Source organism: Phaseolus vulgaris, unplaced genomic scaffold, assembly GCF_000499845.2.
Source record: "Phaseolus vulgaris cultivar G19833 unplaced genomic scaffold, P. vulgaris v2.0 scaffold_17, whole genome shotgun sequence".
NCBI lineage: Eukaryota > Viridiplantae > Streptophyta > Magnoliopsida > Fabales > Fabaceae > Phaseolus > Phaseolus vulgaris.
This window is the reverse complement of record NW_027174086.1, coordinates 527,058-542,095: the sequence shown is the minus strand read 5'-3', so window position 1 is coordinate 542,095 and position 15,038 is coordinate 527,058. Positions and strand designations below refer to the sequence as shown.

The 15,038-nt window shown below is 38.0% G+C and overlaps 1 protein-coding gene across 1 annotated transcript; it reads left to right on the top strand.

Moving 5' to 3' along the window:
- The first annotated feature begins 8,223 nt into the window (after positions 1-8,223).
- LOC137817139 (MACPF domain-containing protein At4g24290-like) lies at positions 8,224-14,376 on the top strand. Its single transcript, XM_068620378.1, has 7 exons — positions 8,224-9,193; positions 9,313-9,551; positions 9,965-10,166; positions 10,242-10,319; positions 10,401-10,584; positions 10,739-10,905; positions 13,514-14,376. The coding sequence occupies exons 1-7, from the start codon at positions 8,939-8,941 to the stop codon at positions 14,216-14,218; spliced, it is 1,830 nt and encodes a 609-aa protein (XP_068476479.1). The 5' UTR covers positions 8,224-8,938; the 3' UTR covers positions 14,219-14,376.
- The last annotated feature ends 662 nt before the right edge of the window (positions 14,377-15,038 follow it).

Below are 15,038 nucleotides of genomic sequence, written 5' to 3'. Positions count from 1 at the left end.
ATTAATTGTGATTGAGTTTATTTGTGCCAACTTATAAGTTTAACTTGGGCTTGTTGATTGGTCTCGGCAGGGTGTGCCGGTTAAGGCTTCATCCAGACCGATCCGAGTGTGAGGTGTTGGTAGGATATGCCGGTTAGGGCTTCATCCAGACCAAACCTAGTTGATCGGTCTCGACAGGGTATGCCGGTTAAGGCTTCATCCAAACTGAGCCAAGTGTGAGGTGTTGGCAGGGTATGTCAGTTAAGGCTTCATCCAAACCGAGCGGAGTGTGAGGTGTTTGCAGGGTATGCCGGTTAAGGCTTCATCCAAACCAAACCTAGTTGATCGGTCTCAGCAAGGTATGCCGGTTAAGGCTTCATTCAGACGGAGCCGAGTGTGAGGTGTTGGCAGGGTATGTCGGTTAGGGCTTCATCCATACCAGACCTAGTTGATCGGTCTCGGCAGAGTATGCCGGTTAAGGCTTCATCCAGACCAACCTTAGTTGATCGGTCTCGGCAGAATATGCCGGTTAAGGCTTCATCCAGACCGAGCCGAGGATTTGTAGGAGAACAATGTTAGTACCTTGAGGAAAACGCTTCGTCAAAACCTCCCTGATAGGGTGAGGAAAGAGTGTGTGACTTTATTTTTATTCAGCTGTAATAAAACTTGAGGTATGCGACAATCCACATCCTCGGTACAATTTTTCCCGAAAGTCATTCCAAGTGATAAGCTTTTCCCTTTGCGACTTCTCGGACTCGGAAAGGTTCCTCCCAGTTGGACGAGAACTTCCCTTCATTTTTTCTCGCATCGCTGCGCATCCTCTAGACGTGGTCTCCCTTATGAAAGCTCATCGGTCGGACTTTGGTGTTCTACTATCTTGACGCCCGAAGGTTGCACGCGGTCTCCCAAATCTTGCTCTTGTTGTGAAGCTCACTTACTAAATCGAGGTTGACCGCTAGGCTTTCCTCGTTTAGGGTGAGGTCAAACATTTGCCTTCGTATGGTGGGCTCGCCCACTTCGACCGAGATCATCGCCTTGGTCCCGTATGTCAGACTATATGGTGTTTTCTGTGTGGTTGTCTAGGGGGTGCACCTGTACATCCAGAGTACTTCTATCAGCTCATCGGTCAATTGGCCTTTTGCCTTGCCCATGAGTTTCTTCAGCTCGTTTAGTAAGACCTTGTTGGTGGTCTCGGCCTGCCCGTTGGTTTGCGGATGTTCGACTGAGGTCGTGATTAACTTAATCCCCAAGTCATCATAAAAGGACTATAGACCTCGGTCAATGAATTGTTTGCCATTATCAGTTATTATTATGTGCGGCAAACAATGCTTTGCCATACAAAATTTTGAACATTCTTAGGCGAGATTTATGCAAGTGGTTCGACCTTGATCCATTTGGTAAAGTAGTCGACTCCCACCAGGAGGAACTTGGTCTGCCATTTTCCTGGTGCAAATGGACCGATAATGTCCATTCCCCAGATGGTGAACGATCATGGGGAGATAAGACTGTGCAACTCTTTCGTTCTTGTGTGGTGCAAAGGGCCGAACTCCTAGCACTTGGCACATTTCTTCACGTACTCGGCACAGTCACTCTGGACGGTCGGCAGTAGTAACCTGCCTTCAGGATCTTGGAGGCCATTGTCCGTGGTTTCCGTAGACACCCTCGTGGATCTCAGTCAGGATGTACTTGGCCTGCTTGTTGGTGATGCACTTCAACAGGGGGGTCGAGTAGCCTATTCGGTATAGATAGTTGATCATGTTGTACCGGGCACACTATTGCTTCATGGTTTTTTCTTGTTCTACCTTGCATGTGTCATCCTCTAGGTACTGAATGATGAGTGTCATCCAGTTATCGGTTTCGACCTCGACTATTGCAAGACATTCGGTCTCGGATATACTGGGGTGCCTCAACCATATTTGTACGACTGATCTTTGGTGACACTAGAGATGACAAAGTGGGGCAGGCCGTGCAGGCCAGCCCGCGGCCCGTTGGTAAAAAACGCAGGATGGACTAACCTTTTTAACCCGCTAACCCGCAACCCGAACAGGCCAACAGCGGGGCGGGACGGGCTAACCCGCTAACCCGCAAGAAAAAAAAATTGGCACTTGGCAGCAGCAAGGCAACATAATTAGGTTTTCACAAAATTTCAAAGAAAGAAACACAACACAATCGCGTCAATAATGTTTATGTTTAATGTTTTTGAATTAATGTTTATATTTTTGTTTTTGTTTAATGTTTTGGAATTAGGTATTTTTAATGTTTTGGAAGTGGAAGAATAGTGATATTTGATATTTATCTTAATGTTTAATGTTTTGATGTTTGACTATGTTTGAAAAGGAAGAAAAAGAATTTAGGTTTGATAGTAACAAATATATGGGTTTAATTTGACAATTTTTTAAGAACAAAATGTTAAAAAAAATATATTTAATTTAAAAAAAGAAAAGAAAAAAGAACGCAGACTGGCCCGCAAACCCGCGGGCCAGCTCTTATGCGGCGCGAGTTGAGAATTCTAGCCCGCAATAACTTTGCGGGGTGGGCCAACCCGACCCGCATTTTTGCGAGCCAATGCCGGGCGGGCTGGCCCGCTTTGCCACCCCTAGGTGGCTCTTCTTCTTGGTGACCGACAGCTTAGACAATGATGGAGATCAAGTTCAAGACCAAATGGAGGCCAATACTCAAGGACAAGAAGAGGAAAAGGCTCAAGTGTTAGACGCTCAAGGAGTTGGTAGCCCACTTCAAAGGCTTACAAGAAGTCAAATCAAGGCATTAGGAAATAATGGAAGGTTGTTTTCTCTTTTTGTAATATCTTTGTGTTAGAAGGTGCTTAGAGGGAAACAAATTTTGTAAAAGCATCTTTAGGTCTTTAGTTTAGGAAAATAATAGGAAGCTTGGGGGGTGTGAGCTTAGTAGAGGGGTGTAGGTGTAATAGGGAGGTGCCAAACTAAGAGAGGAAGTCACACCTTCCTCATGCTCTAAGTTGGCGCCACTTTTATGTCATTTAGGGAGTAATTTGAGTTTAATTAGCTTTTCATTTCAGCACCTCTTAGGTTATAAATAAAGGTGTTTGCCTTTGTAAAAATCAGATTGGAAATTAGTAATAGAGAAACTCTACTCAATTTGAGAGAGAATTTGTGAGAACTTGTCTTCTCCTTCACATTGTCTTATCTTGAGTGCATTTGGTTCTCTCAAGTGGCGGCACTAGCTCACTTATCTTGGAGCCTTCACCATCCAAGTGGCGTGACCATCAAACCAAAGCCTCCATCTCCATAAGTTCTTCTTTCTTTCATCTCCTAGTTCATTTGAAGCTTAAACATGTCTTAGTTTACTTTTCTAGCATTTTCATTCGGTATTCTATCTTGTTTCTGAATTTGCTTCGGTTCATCTTTGCCTTGGCTGTTCCTAGTTGTTTCTTCTTCATTTCTTGCTGTTTGTTCGGTTCATTTTCAGTTTTGTAGCTTTCTATTTGGTCCTTTTGATTTTATACACAATTTGTTCGGTTCAATTGACAATAGATGGATCTTCCATATGAGTTTGGTGTTTGGTGCAAGTTTTGCTGAGTTCTTGAAACATAGAACATTGATCCAATTCTATTAAAAGTGCCTAAGCTATCTCCAACTCAAGTTGATTCCATAGAATGTCAAAGAATCATCTCTTTGTTTTCCACTTTGATAGTGGAATCATATCAGACAAGATGTCGACCCTTTTGTTTTCCTCCCTCGGTATGTGCTCCAAGTGTGCTTTGTTGAACCGAGCGATGCTATTTTGGGCGACATCGTAGTAACATTTCAGTAGAGGCTCCTTCACCTCGAACTCTCCCTTGACTTGGCCAACCATAATATGGGAGTCGCTTTTGCACATGATCTCGCGTGCTCTCATGTCGTAGGCTAGGTTTAGCCCAACGAGCAAGACCTCGTACTCGGCCTGGTTGTTGGAGTGTCCACTGTTCTGGTGGTACCGAAACTGTTTCCTTCAGTCGAAATTGTTTGGGCTGACCACTTTTCTGGGAGGAGGGATCAACTCGGCGTTGAGTGCCTCGTCCAGAATTCTTCCCCTCTCGGTCGCCAGGGGTGTGTACCTCGTGAATCGGATTGGTCAGTCTCTATTATCTATGCGCCTGTCGCCCCGCTGGCCTGACTGACCTTGATGGTCCTTCTCTTCCTTGTTCTTCTCTCTAGTAGCCTCGGCTCGGGCTTGGTTATGGAACTCCCTGAGTTCCTCCAACTGCATATACTTAGGAGTTCTTTTCCTCAACTCGTCCAGGCTGTCGGTCAGCTGCATGCACAGGTTATTAGCCAAAGGTCCTGGGCGCAGGGTCGTCAGCATGTGATGCATGACAACGTCCGGGCTGAGGTTCTCCTTGCCACTTTGCTGAACCTATCAATAAAGGTTCTCAACGACTCTCCCTTCTCCTGGCGGATGCCTACCAGGACGATGGAGGTAAGGTGATGTGGCTTGCTGGTGGCGAACTGAGTCTCAAACTTTGTCACGAGCGTGGCAAAGCTATCAATGGAGTTGGGTGAGAGTTTAGTGAACCAGCTAAGGGCTGCCCCCTTCAGCGATGTGGGAAACACTCGTCACAAAACTGCATCGTCCGAGGTATAGAGACTCATATGAGTAGTATATGCATCAATATGCTCGTCCGGGTCAGTAGACCCGTCATATCGGTCTCGGTTGAAACCCTTCCACTTGTCTGGTAGTGGGACTTCAATGATAGTGTTGGTGAATGGGTGTCGACGGGCCGAGTCCATGGTGATGGTCGTCCTGGCCGACCTGTTCATAAAGGATTATCCCTCCATCTCGTGGGTGAGAATCTTGTCTCTTGTCTCCTCCACCGGTCTCGGGTGGGAAGGAGAGGCGAAGGACCTGCCGACCACATTGGTCGGTCCAGTGGACTGTCCTCCCTCCATCAGCTTCTTCTTCATCTCGTCATTCTCCCTTCGGAGAGCTTGCATTTGTTGTTCATTCTTCTGGACAGTTTCCTTTGTCCTCCTCTTTATCTCAACCATTTCTCTTTGGAGAGACAACAACAGCATTGCCTGGTCGACATCAGTCATCCTTTCCATGCTTTTGGTTGAGACCATTTACTTTCTCTCTTCAGCTAGTTTCTCTCGGCCCCACGGTGGGCGCCAATTGTTTCTGCTAGGGAGATGAGACCTATAGAACTATTGAAGTCTTCGTTTTCCTCCTTCGATCGAGCAAGTTGTTAGGGCTTCACTGGGATCCTTCTTGCCTTCGTGCTTCTCCTTCGTTTCTCAGTCTCAGGTAAATGCCAAATGGGGGAGGTATCTGTAGAAGGCACTTCGACGCTCAAGTCAGTAAAGCGGGTGATCGACACTCGGGTAGGTGCACAGTAATAAAATGACGTACCTTGTTCCTTGGAATGTGTGCTATTTATATTATAGTTAATGGGCTTACCTCATTGGGCTTGATTAGTGGAATGGATCACACTTAGGGTTGCATTACTTAATTCTTAATGATAGTTTAGCTTCACTAACCTTGGTTTGAGCATTAATGGTTATACGTGTCGGTCGGTCTGACCGTGCGTGGTGTCGTCCAGCTCAGCCAGATAGACCGAGACATATCTCGGTCATCTCGGACAAGAAGATCAAGACACGTCATAATGTCGGTCGGCCATACTATAGAGTTCTTTTTGTAATAGAGCATGATAAATGATTTCACGTTCTTCGTTGCTCAAGATTTGTAGTTCCTTTCCTTGATTTTGGAATTCTGTGTTCAATATTTTCTTGACTTCCATTAATATTTCCTAGTATTAGAAGCAAAAGAAAATTATTGTAGATACTAAAATATAAATAAATTTTAATCAATAAATCATTAGTAACTTATTAATATGAAAATATATTCTATTACTTCCAAGTTTATTTTCATATTCATGTCTGCACCTATATAACATTAAATTTATAAAAATAAAAATAAAACAAATAAAATAAATAGGAAGTTAAAAGTATTTTCAAAATTCAACCAAATGAGTAAACTAAATATTTTTAAAATAAATATAGCAATATCATATCAATGTCATTGTTGGTATGGTATCTTCCACCTCATCGTCATTGTCATGTGCCTCTTTGTTTAAATAAAATGATAGCTGATTTTGGAGAATATGGAATAATGTCAAGGTCAAGATAAAAATGATCTTCTGCACCAATATTTAAGTCTGACAAAAAAAAGTGTGAGATTCTCTTGCTAAAATAAATTAAGCATCATTATTTTCAATTTATGAATTAGCGATTTAAACATTTAAATCTACTTCACTTAATGAAAATATATCTTGTACAAATATTTTGTGAAATAATGATTTTTCTAAAGTTCAGATTCAATGAGAGTGATATCAATTTTTTTGGGTGGGAAGCAAAAATCTTCTTATAATAATTCAAAATCAAATTTTCTACTGGTAAAATTTTTAAGATTAAAATTTGTATAAGGAAGCTTATTTTCATTGATATCTGAAAAAAATATGTTTAAGGTAATGTAATTCATTGAAAAGAATTCAAAGATTTTTATTTATTAAGTGAAAAGAGAGTAGATTGAATACTCCTTTATTATATAGAGAAGACATGTGAATAATTTTTAACAAATACAAAAATATAAAGTGATAAACGTATTATTAAAAAATAATTAAAAAAATTATTATAAATATAAAAATTAATGTTTTTACTGATTTGTGTAATGAGATTTTAAAAAACACTTAAAAAAATACATCTAAAAGAATATATTAAAGAGTTGAGGAATTTAAAAAATAGAATATTATAAAAATAATAATCTCATTAAATTTTTTTAGCCTTCCTAAGTTAATTAATCCCCCTTTCTAAAATAGTCTTACATTCTTAATAAATATAATATATTGAAGAGTAAGGTATAGATGATTACGTTAGTGTTTTTTTTATAAAATACACGACTTCATATTAAAAAAATTAATATATATATATATATATATATATATGTATATGCTCTACAAAATATAATTATGTTCAACCTATTTTAACATTTAAAAATAAAATATAATTATTATTATTATTATTATTTTCTACGTTACTTTATAACAATCACATAAGTTTCTTTTATCTAAATAAAAAGAAAGTATTTTTTTAATATAATTTTAAGTGAGTTATTTATTATACTCGTTTCAGTTTTCTTATTTCAATCTATTTATATACTACCATATATTTTTTCTTTCATCATAACTAACGTTTTTTCTACATATTAATTTAATTAGGAGTATAAATAGAAAAAAGTAATAATATCTTAAAATTTTAAAAATGACACATAAATAAAGAAATTTTTATTTCAAATTTAAAAAGAACAATACATATTTATTAATATAAAAAAAGAAAAAACTTGTTCATATATTGACTCTTGATTATTTTACTATCGATAGATGTTTAAAATTTTAATGCTACGAAATTCATTTTGTATAAGTAATTTTTTTAAAATAATATATGATAAAAAAATTGATTACTTTTTTTCAAAGAATTTCTTTTAGGAATCTTCTTAAATAGTTAAATTCTGTGCTGTAATGAGTAATTTTATTATTTAGGTCCCTTAAAATTACTATTAATAATAACTATTTTTAAAACTTATTTAATTTATTGTATTTGTTAGTTTCTATATGCATTTAATATTTCTATATAGCGTTCTCCAAGTCGTATAGAGACATACATGGTAATTTGTTTGATAAATTTTTTATTTTAAGTTTATTTTTTTTTTCATACATATTTTTTTTTATGGAAACCTAGTTATGTACTGTTTCCAAAAAATCTTATGCAGTAGGATAAGAATGTTATTTTCTAAATAATATACCATACTATATTTTCTAGTTCTACACCTCTAGAAAACAAGAAGCTTTGTTCATACCAAAAACGCCCTGTGAAAAAGTTTTCTAAATATTGATTTTTTTTCTAAATTTTGTGTGGATATCAGTCTGTTAGTTCTCTTCGCTGCAGAGATGTCTTAACTCAGACAGTAAAATGTCTTAAAATGACCAACTTATTTACTTTTTGAATTTCATTTTTAAATTTTTTGAATAAAGTTTTAAAATTTAAGATGCTACATAAATATTGAATGAAAAAAATCATATTTGACTTTCCAGCATGATACATGCGGTAAAAAAAAAGCATTATATATATGTATATGTATATATTTTGAATGACATGTGATGTTTCTAGAAATCCATCAAGAAAAGTTTCAGACTTGTTAAAATATAGAAACAGAGAAAATGAAGTAAATGATAGTTAAGAAAGATTATTGTTGGCATCGGGAATTGGTTAGGCGAAAGAAAAAAAGAGGTAAATTTTTCAAATGTGTGTCCCGTGGGGTTGAACAGAGAGATTTGAAACATGGGAGACTGGTCCCATTTTCCCTTTCCTTTGTTGCGTCTTGGTGTTACTATAAAGGATTTGCAGTAGGTAAAGTCCAATGAAAGAGAGGAGAGTAAAGTAACGGCAAATGCATCACAAGCTTCAGTTGACACAGCGTTACCCATTCTTTTCAAGCATACACATAAATATTATTCTTTCACCATCTCAATGCTATTTTCACAATAATACAACTGACACAGTCAAACTCCAACAATTACATTTTATTCAACCCTTTCCTCGCCCTCGCACACCAGCTACCTTACTCGCTACTTCCTCTCTACTCTTCTTCTTCACCCTAATCAAACCTAGCTACTCTTTTTTTCTTCTTCTTTTTAACTCGCCTCACTAAAACCTGCGTAACATTCACTCATCCCATCTTCTTCCTCAACCTTCCACCCACATCTAACAATACCCATTTCCGAGTAAACCACCAAAGACAACATCTTATCCGTTTTGGCCCACACCCCACATGGCATAGCTAAGCCATTTGAATTGGGCTTGGTTGGCACCGTAACATTAAACCAAAGCCAGCACCTTTCTCTCTCTCTCTCTCTGTGGAATCAGTGAACTGATTTTGGGTTGGGAAGATGGCGGTGGAGAAGGGTGTTGAGATGGTGGCATTGGAGTGTCTGGGGAAAGGGTTCGATATAGCTAGTGATTTTCGGTTGAGGTTTGCAAAGGGGATTCCTGGAGGGAGGTTGGTGGTGCTTGATGAACATAACAAAAGGGATATATTGATTCCTGGAACTGGCGGAGTTACCATTAAAGCGGTTTCTGAGAATATTCGGTGTGATAAAGGGGATAGAATACGCTTCAAGTCTGATGTACTTGAATTCAACCAGGTCCTTTTTCCTTTTCATCTTTATGTTACTTTTTAAGAAGCAGATTTCAGTTTTGAATTAAGATCTGTGTTGTTTTGTGCATCTTTTTAGTTAATTCTGTGGTTCTCTCCTTGTCGCAGATGTCCGAGTTGCTTAATCAGAAATCGGCAGTGCAAGGGAAAGTTCCTTCTGGGTATTTTAATGCGCTTTTTGATTTGACTGGTGATTGGTTTCGTGATGCCGCTGACACAAAATACCTTGCTTTTGATGGGTATTTCATTTCACTCTACTATTTGCACCTCACTGCTTCTCCACTCGTACTGCAAGAAGAGGTAAAGAAGTCTGTTCCGGCTCAGTGGGATCCAGCTTCATTGTCTAGGTAAACACTAAGCTACTACAACAATCTTTGGCGCATAGACAGATATGGCATCTTTGTTTTCCCTATGTAAAATTTATTCGCACTTTCTATAAGTTTTAATGAGATTGAATTTGATACATTCAATTTGTTGCTGGTTTTTGTGCTTCCATTATTTCGATCATCCTACAATGGTAACCAAATTAATAAAGAAATGTAGGATTTTCTTGTCTTCTACATGAGGCTCGAATTTCCTTTTAGACATTCTTTTTTTCCTACTCTCCTTGGTAGCACCTGTTTCAGTTGATGTTAGTTTCTGCGTTCGTGTTTTAATGTTTTATGGGTGAAACTGTTTGGCCGAGTAACTGTATTGACAGTTTGAATGGTGCATGGTTGGTTTTGATAAGTACATGGTGCTAATCAATTTTGTTAGGCAGGTTCATACAGACATATGGTACGCACATAATAGTGGGCATGGCTGTAGGAGGTCAAGATGTAATCTGTGTCAAACAAAAACATTCATCAAAAATTCCTCCTGGTGATCTCAGGAGACATTTAGAAGATCTTGGAGATTTTCTTTTCTCAGATGTGAGAAGCCCTTCTTTACTACAGGGGAAGACAGCAGATGGAAAACAGAAGGTAAAGTGCTATATCTTCTGTAACTTTTAACTTATTTGTTACTTTTCCGTTGATTCTTTCTGTCTATTCATGTAGGTCCCCGAGGTCTTTAACCGTGTGATGCAATCTAACACAATGCAGTTCACTAGTATTTCAGAAACATCAAGCAAGGATGTAAGCCACAAAAGAGAAATAATTTTAATTTGAAATAAAGATGTTCTAGGGTTGTGACTAAATTGTTTTATCTTGGAGCAGGGCCTCACTATTATTTGTTCAAAAAGAGGAGGAGATATGTTCAAACACAGTCACTCAAATTGGCTTCAGACAGTGCCTTCTAACCCTGACGCAATCCTCTTCAAGTTTGTTCCTATTTCCTCTCTTCTGACAGGAATTCCTGGAAGTGGATATCTTAGTCATGCAATCAATCTGTATCTACGATGTATGTTCTAATCTGATTTAACATTGTTTCTATAATCCGCTAATCCATTTTACACCTAAAAACTATTTATATATTTTTACCTTGCACAGACCACTGTCTATTGTCTTTATTGTTGAGGTAGACATCACTTCATTGGTTCACTTACTCTTTGCAGATAAGCCTTCTCTTGATGATTTACAGTACTTTTTAGAGTTTCAAATTCCGAGGCAATGGGCACCCATGTTTTGCGAGCTGCCACTCAGGCATCAGCGGAGAAAGACTGCTTCCCCTTCACTGCAATTTAGTTTCATGGGTCCGAAGCTTCATATCATCTCTACACAGGTACTGCTAACCAAACTCCCGTGTCTGAGCGAGAGCAAATATTGGGCATGTTAGACTTTACTCCTACCTTTGAGGTTAATATTCTTTTAGAAGGTTCATACTTGGTTAGTGTCAGGACTTTCTCCTATCACTTCTGGCTTGTGACAAACTAGGCTGGGGTATAAAATGTGGTTATGCTTCAACCAGCTTTTGTTTCCAACCTTCCTAGTTCTTTTATTGGATACACTAGCTGTTAGTCTGTTACTGTACTATTATGACTAATCTTACACCCAGGAACCAAAGTGACCATGGACCAATCAGAGTGCCTATGTGATCGGTAGAATATCGATAATGCGGATTAGATCCAATTGTGGCCCAATCTCCTATAAGCCGACCGACTTAAGCCACCCCATTTTGAGCTGATTTGGGGAGAATTTCCGACCGTTATTCTAGTGCCAAGGTAAAACGGAGTAACTCCTCATCTTTCAACCCAGGATTTGCAATTAGCTTAGAAGCTGTTTTGTAGTACCTAGAGACCTTTCGGAAACCTCTCTAACCAAACGTGACTCTGCTATAAATACAAGACAACTCTGGCTTGAAGGAGCACTTAAACACACTAGGAGAGAAGGACTTCTATCTTTATCACTCTCTACCAGAACAGTTACCCTTCTTTCATGTGTATTATTGTTATGGAATTGGACCTGTAGGAGTCTGAAATAAATGATATGATGTAGGATTAGAATGTAAATCTCGTTAGAAATGTTTTGATGAAGCCCAAGATTCATGGGCCAAGCAAGGTATATGGGATGAAAGAGGTGATATTGAAAAGTACATTTGAAAGGTCATTTCTTTTTGCGTCCCCATAGTTTCCATTGCACCCTAATGGGGGTAGTTAAAAGGTCAAACTGCCTCTTTGTTGCCACCACCCGTGCAGTGGTCGCCACCGCCCCCTTGTCGTAGCACCACCTTTGTCTGTGTGTTATGTCATGGATGAACTTAACGAAAAAAGTGTTTTGTATTGTGCAATCTAGAAGCATTTTTTATGAAAAAAATGACTTTCGAATTTTGTAATCTGTAAGTTTTTTTCATGCAAAATATTATTTTCGGATTACACAATTTGAAAATCTTTTTTTTCATAAACCTAAAAAGGCAAAGTGGGAATTTTCATATTTATGGGGATGCGGAAGGATATTAAGGGGTGCAATAAGAAATTCCCCATTTGAAAACTACTAGTATTAGCCCACCCACTAACAATAGCACTAGAATGTATTGGAAACACATCTAGAAAGACATTCCAAGATGATCTATGTATATCTTATATATTTGTATTGAGAAATACGAAGGAAAACTTTTGAAAATGTACAAAGTTTTAAGCCTGGTGATTTGGCATGCCTATTTTGTTGATTTAACTACTTGTAGCTTAGGGTCTGCAGTTATGCTATATACATACAATTTTGTTACTTTTTCATGCTAGTAAGCTGTAGTTTAGGGTAAAAGAAGCATTTAAGAGGATGCACAATAGTAAAGTAGTTGGACCAAATAATTTCCCCCTTGTGAACTGATTATTCTCAAACCTTAAGGACAAAAACACAATTAACAATAAATTTTCTTGTTTGTCTATAGAGGAAACGAAAAGATAAAAGAGAGAATAACAGATATCAAGGATGTGTTTGGTAGAAAAAATAAAGAATGGAAATATACACAATTTGATTATCTATATTAGCTAATAATAATCGATTATGTTTCAGTCAAGACAAACTCAAATACCATTAGTGGAGCAGTTGTAGTTGGGTCCTGGATAACCGTTAATGCATGTAGCTGATCTCACTAAGTGAGATTTTTCTTTTATTTTTCTGTATATGCTTCCTTCAATTTAATTTTTCTTTTGTAGCTATTTCTCTATGATTTTAAGAATTTTTTAGTATACATGTTAGGTTTGCGCTGTATTTTGTCTGATTAACTGGTAAAATTTGGTTTTTCCATCAACATTTATCTTTCCAAAGAAGTGGTCAAGGTTAGGCAAAAACATAATACTTTTTTTTAAGGAGAAATAGGGGCTTTTATTTCCAGAGCTCTCTAGGAAAGTTAGCAAAAGTATATTTTCTAAACCAGACCTACATTAAGATGTTCAATTTACAGAAGTCCAAGCTGCTTCCTTTGAAGAATCTCAAAGACTGCCAACTAGTTAATTCTTACATTTTATTTACCCCTTTAGCATCGGAGTTTAAACCAGAATGGCTGGTCCTCTATCTTGTGTCATGTAAAAATATCTTGCATGCTTCTGACTACAGTGGAAGTGGCAGAATACCATGTATATGAAGAAGTGTGAAGTTTAGATGATTTATACATTTTAGTGGGTCACGTGAATGTCTGGTCACCTCTGATCATTTTGGGAGCTCAGATGCTCTCAGTTCCAACATGTCATAACATGTGAGCAGTTCCATGCAAGCTCCTGGCCACTTGAGCTATTCTTTCTGTTTTCTTCATGATATGTGCTGCACAGCTTTGCAGGGATTTTTACTTGTTCTAGTTGTTCCTCTCATCTGTTTCTGAAAACTTGTCAATCCTTTATTCTTATGGTTCACACCATATTCTCTTGTTAACTGTGGTCTTTTATACAAAATGTCAGGTGGTAAGTGAACAAAAACCTGTGGTTGGCATGCGCTTGTACTTGGAGGGAAGGAAATGTGATAGGCTTGCTTTGCATATACATCATCTTTCTAGCCTTCCAAATAAAATGATCCTCTCTTCAAGAACCTCAACCTCGAGCATGCCATCTATGTGGCGAGGATCCGATGATAACGATTTGAGTGATCAGTTTCTGGAACGAATAAGATGGAAGAGATTCTCAAATGTGTGCACAGCAGTGGTTAAACATGACCCTAACTGGTTGAATAGTTCTGGAGGTGTTTATATCGTTACAGGTGCACAGCTCCTTAGCAAAGGCAGTTGGCCAAGGAATGTGCTTCACCTGCGTCTTCTCTTCACTCATATACCCAATTGCAGTATCCGGAAGTTAGAGTGGTCTGCTGCCCCAGAGGCTTCAAGAAAAACATCTTTTCTCACAAATTTGAGCACAACATTTTCATTCACACAGCATGGCAACACTGGTCCTCCAAAGCAGGCTCCAACTGCACTCAATTCTGGTGTTTATCCAGATGGTCCACCTGTGCCCGTTCGCTCCGGTAAACTACTTAAATACGTGGAGACAGCTGAGGTAGTGCGAGGTCCACATGATGCTCCTGGCCATTGGTTGGTAACTGCTGCTAAGCTTGTGACTGATGGTGGTAAGATTGGATTACAGGTTAAGTTTGCATTGCTAGATTATTGGTGATTCCGGGCTGCAGTTCACTCATACTGCTACTTATGTGTTGCTTGAAATGGTTTTGAAACTACACATCACTTGTATATTCTTTCTAAAGGCTTTGTACAGTACAGTATACAAAATGAGTGGCTGTTGGCATCGGGCAATAGAAAATTTAAATTTGTCTATTCCGCTAAGTCTGGGTAAATCTATTTAAAATAATGTTTTTATTGATGAAGTATTTTAACTGGAGATTGCAAATCTTTTGTAGCAAGATACTTATAAGAATATTTAACCTTGGCTGTTTAACTACACGTATCAAGATTATTTTTTGTCTAATTTGAAGAAAATTTTCTATAAACTCTTCTAATATATAAAAAAAAATTAAGAAATTAGCACTATCTTTTACAAACTTCCGAAAAAAAAAAGTTTTGTTCAAACTCTTTATTTTCTTCCTTATTCATGATCTTTTCAACCCTTCATATTTCACAAGATATGTTCACAAATGAGATGAGAGGAGTTATTGAACATACATGGACAGCGATGGCATGGGTCAAAATTAGTGTTCTCTTGTGTTCTCATTTGTTAGTGCAGCACATTGCTCTACCCGAGCACTAATTTAATGAGTGCATTTACGTTTAGTGAATAGGACGTGTGCACTATACCAAAAGAAACAGACATAAAATGAAATCATACCAACTTCCTTTGATATTTGCTACCTTAAAATCAATGCATTAACATTAACAATCATTTAAGGAAAAGAAAGAGGAGGTAGTTGATACTGTGGAAAGATGGTACAAGTGACCATATCAAATGCATAATTGGGGGGTTCTTCCTAATGTGTAGCTTT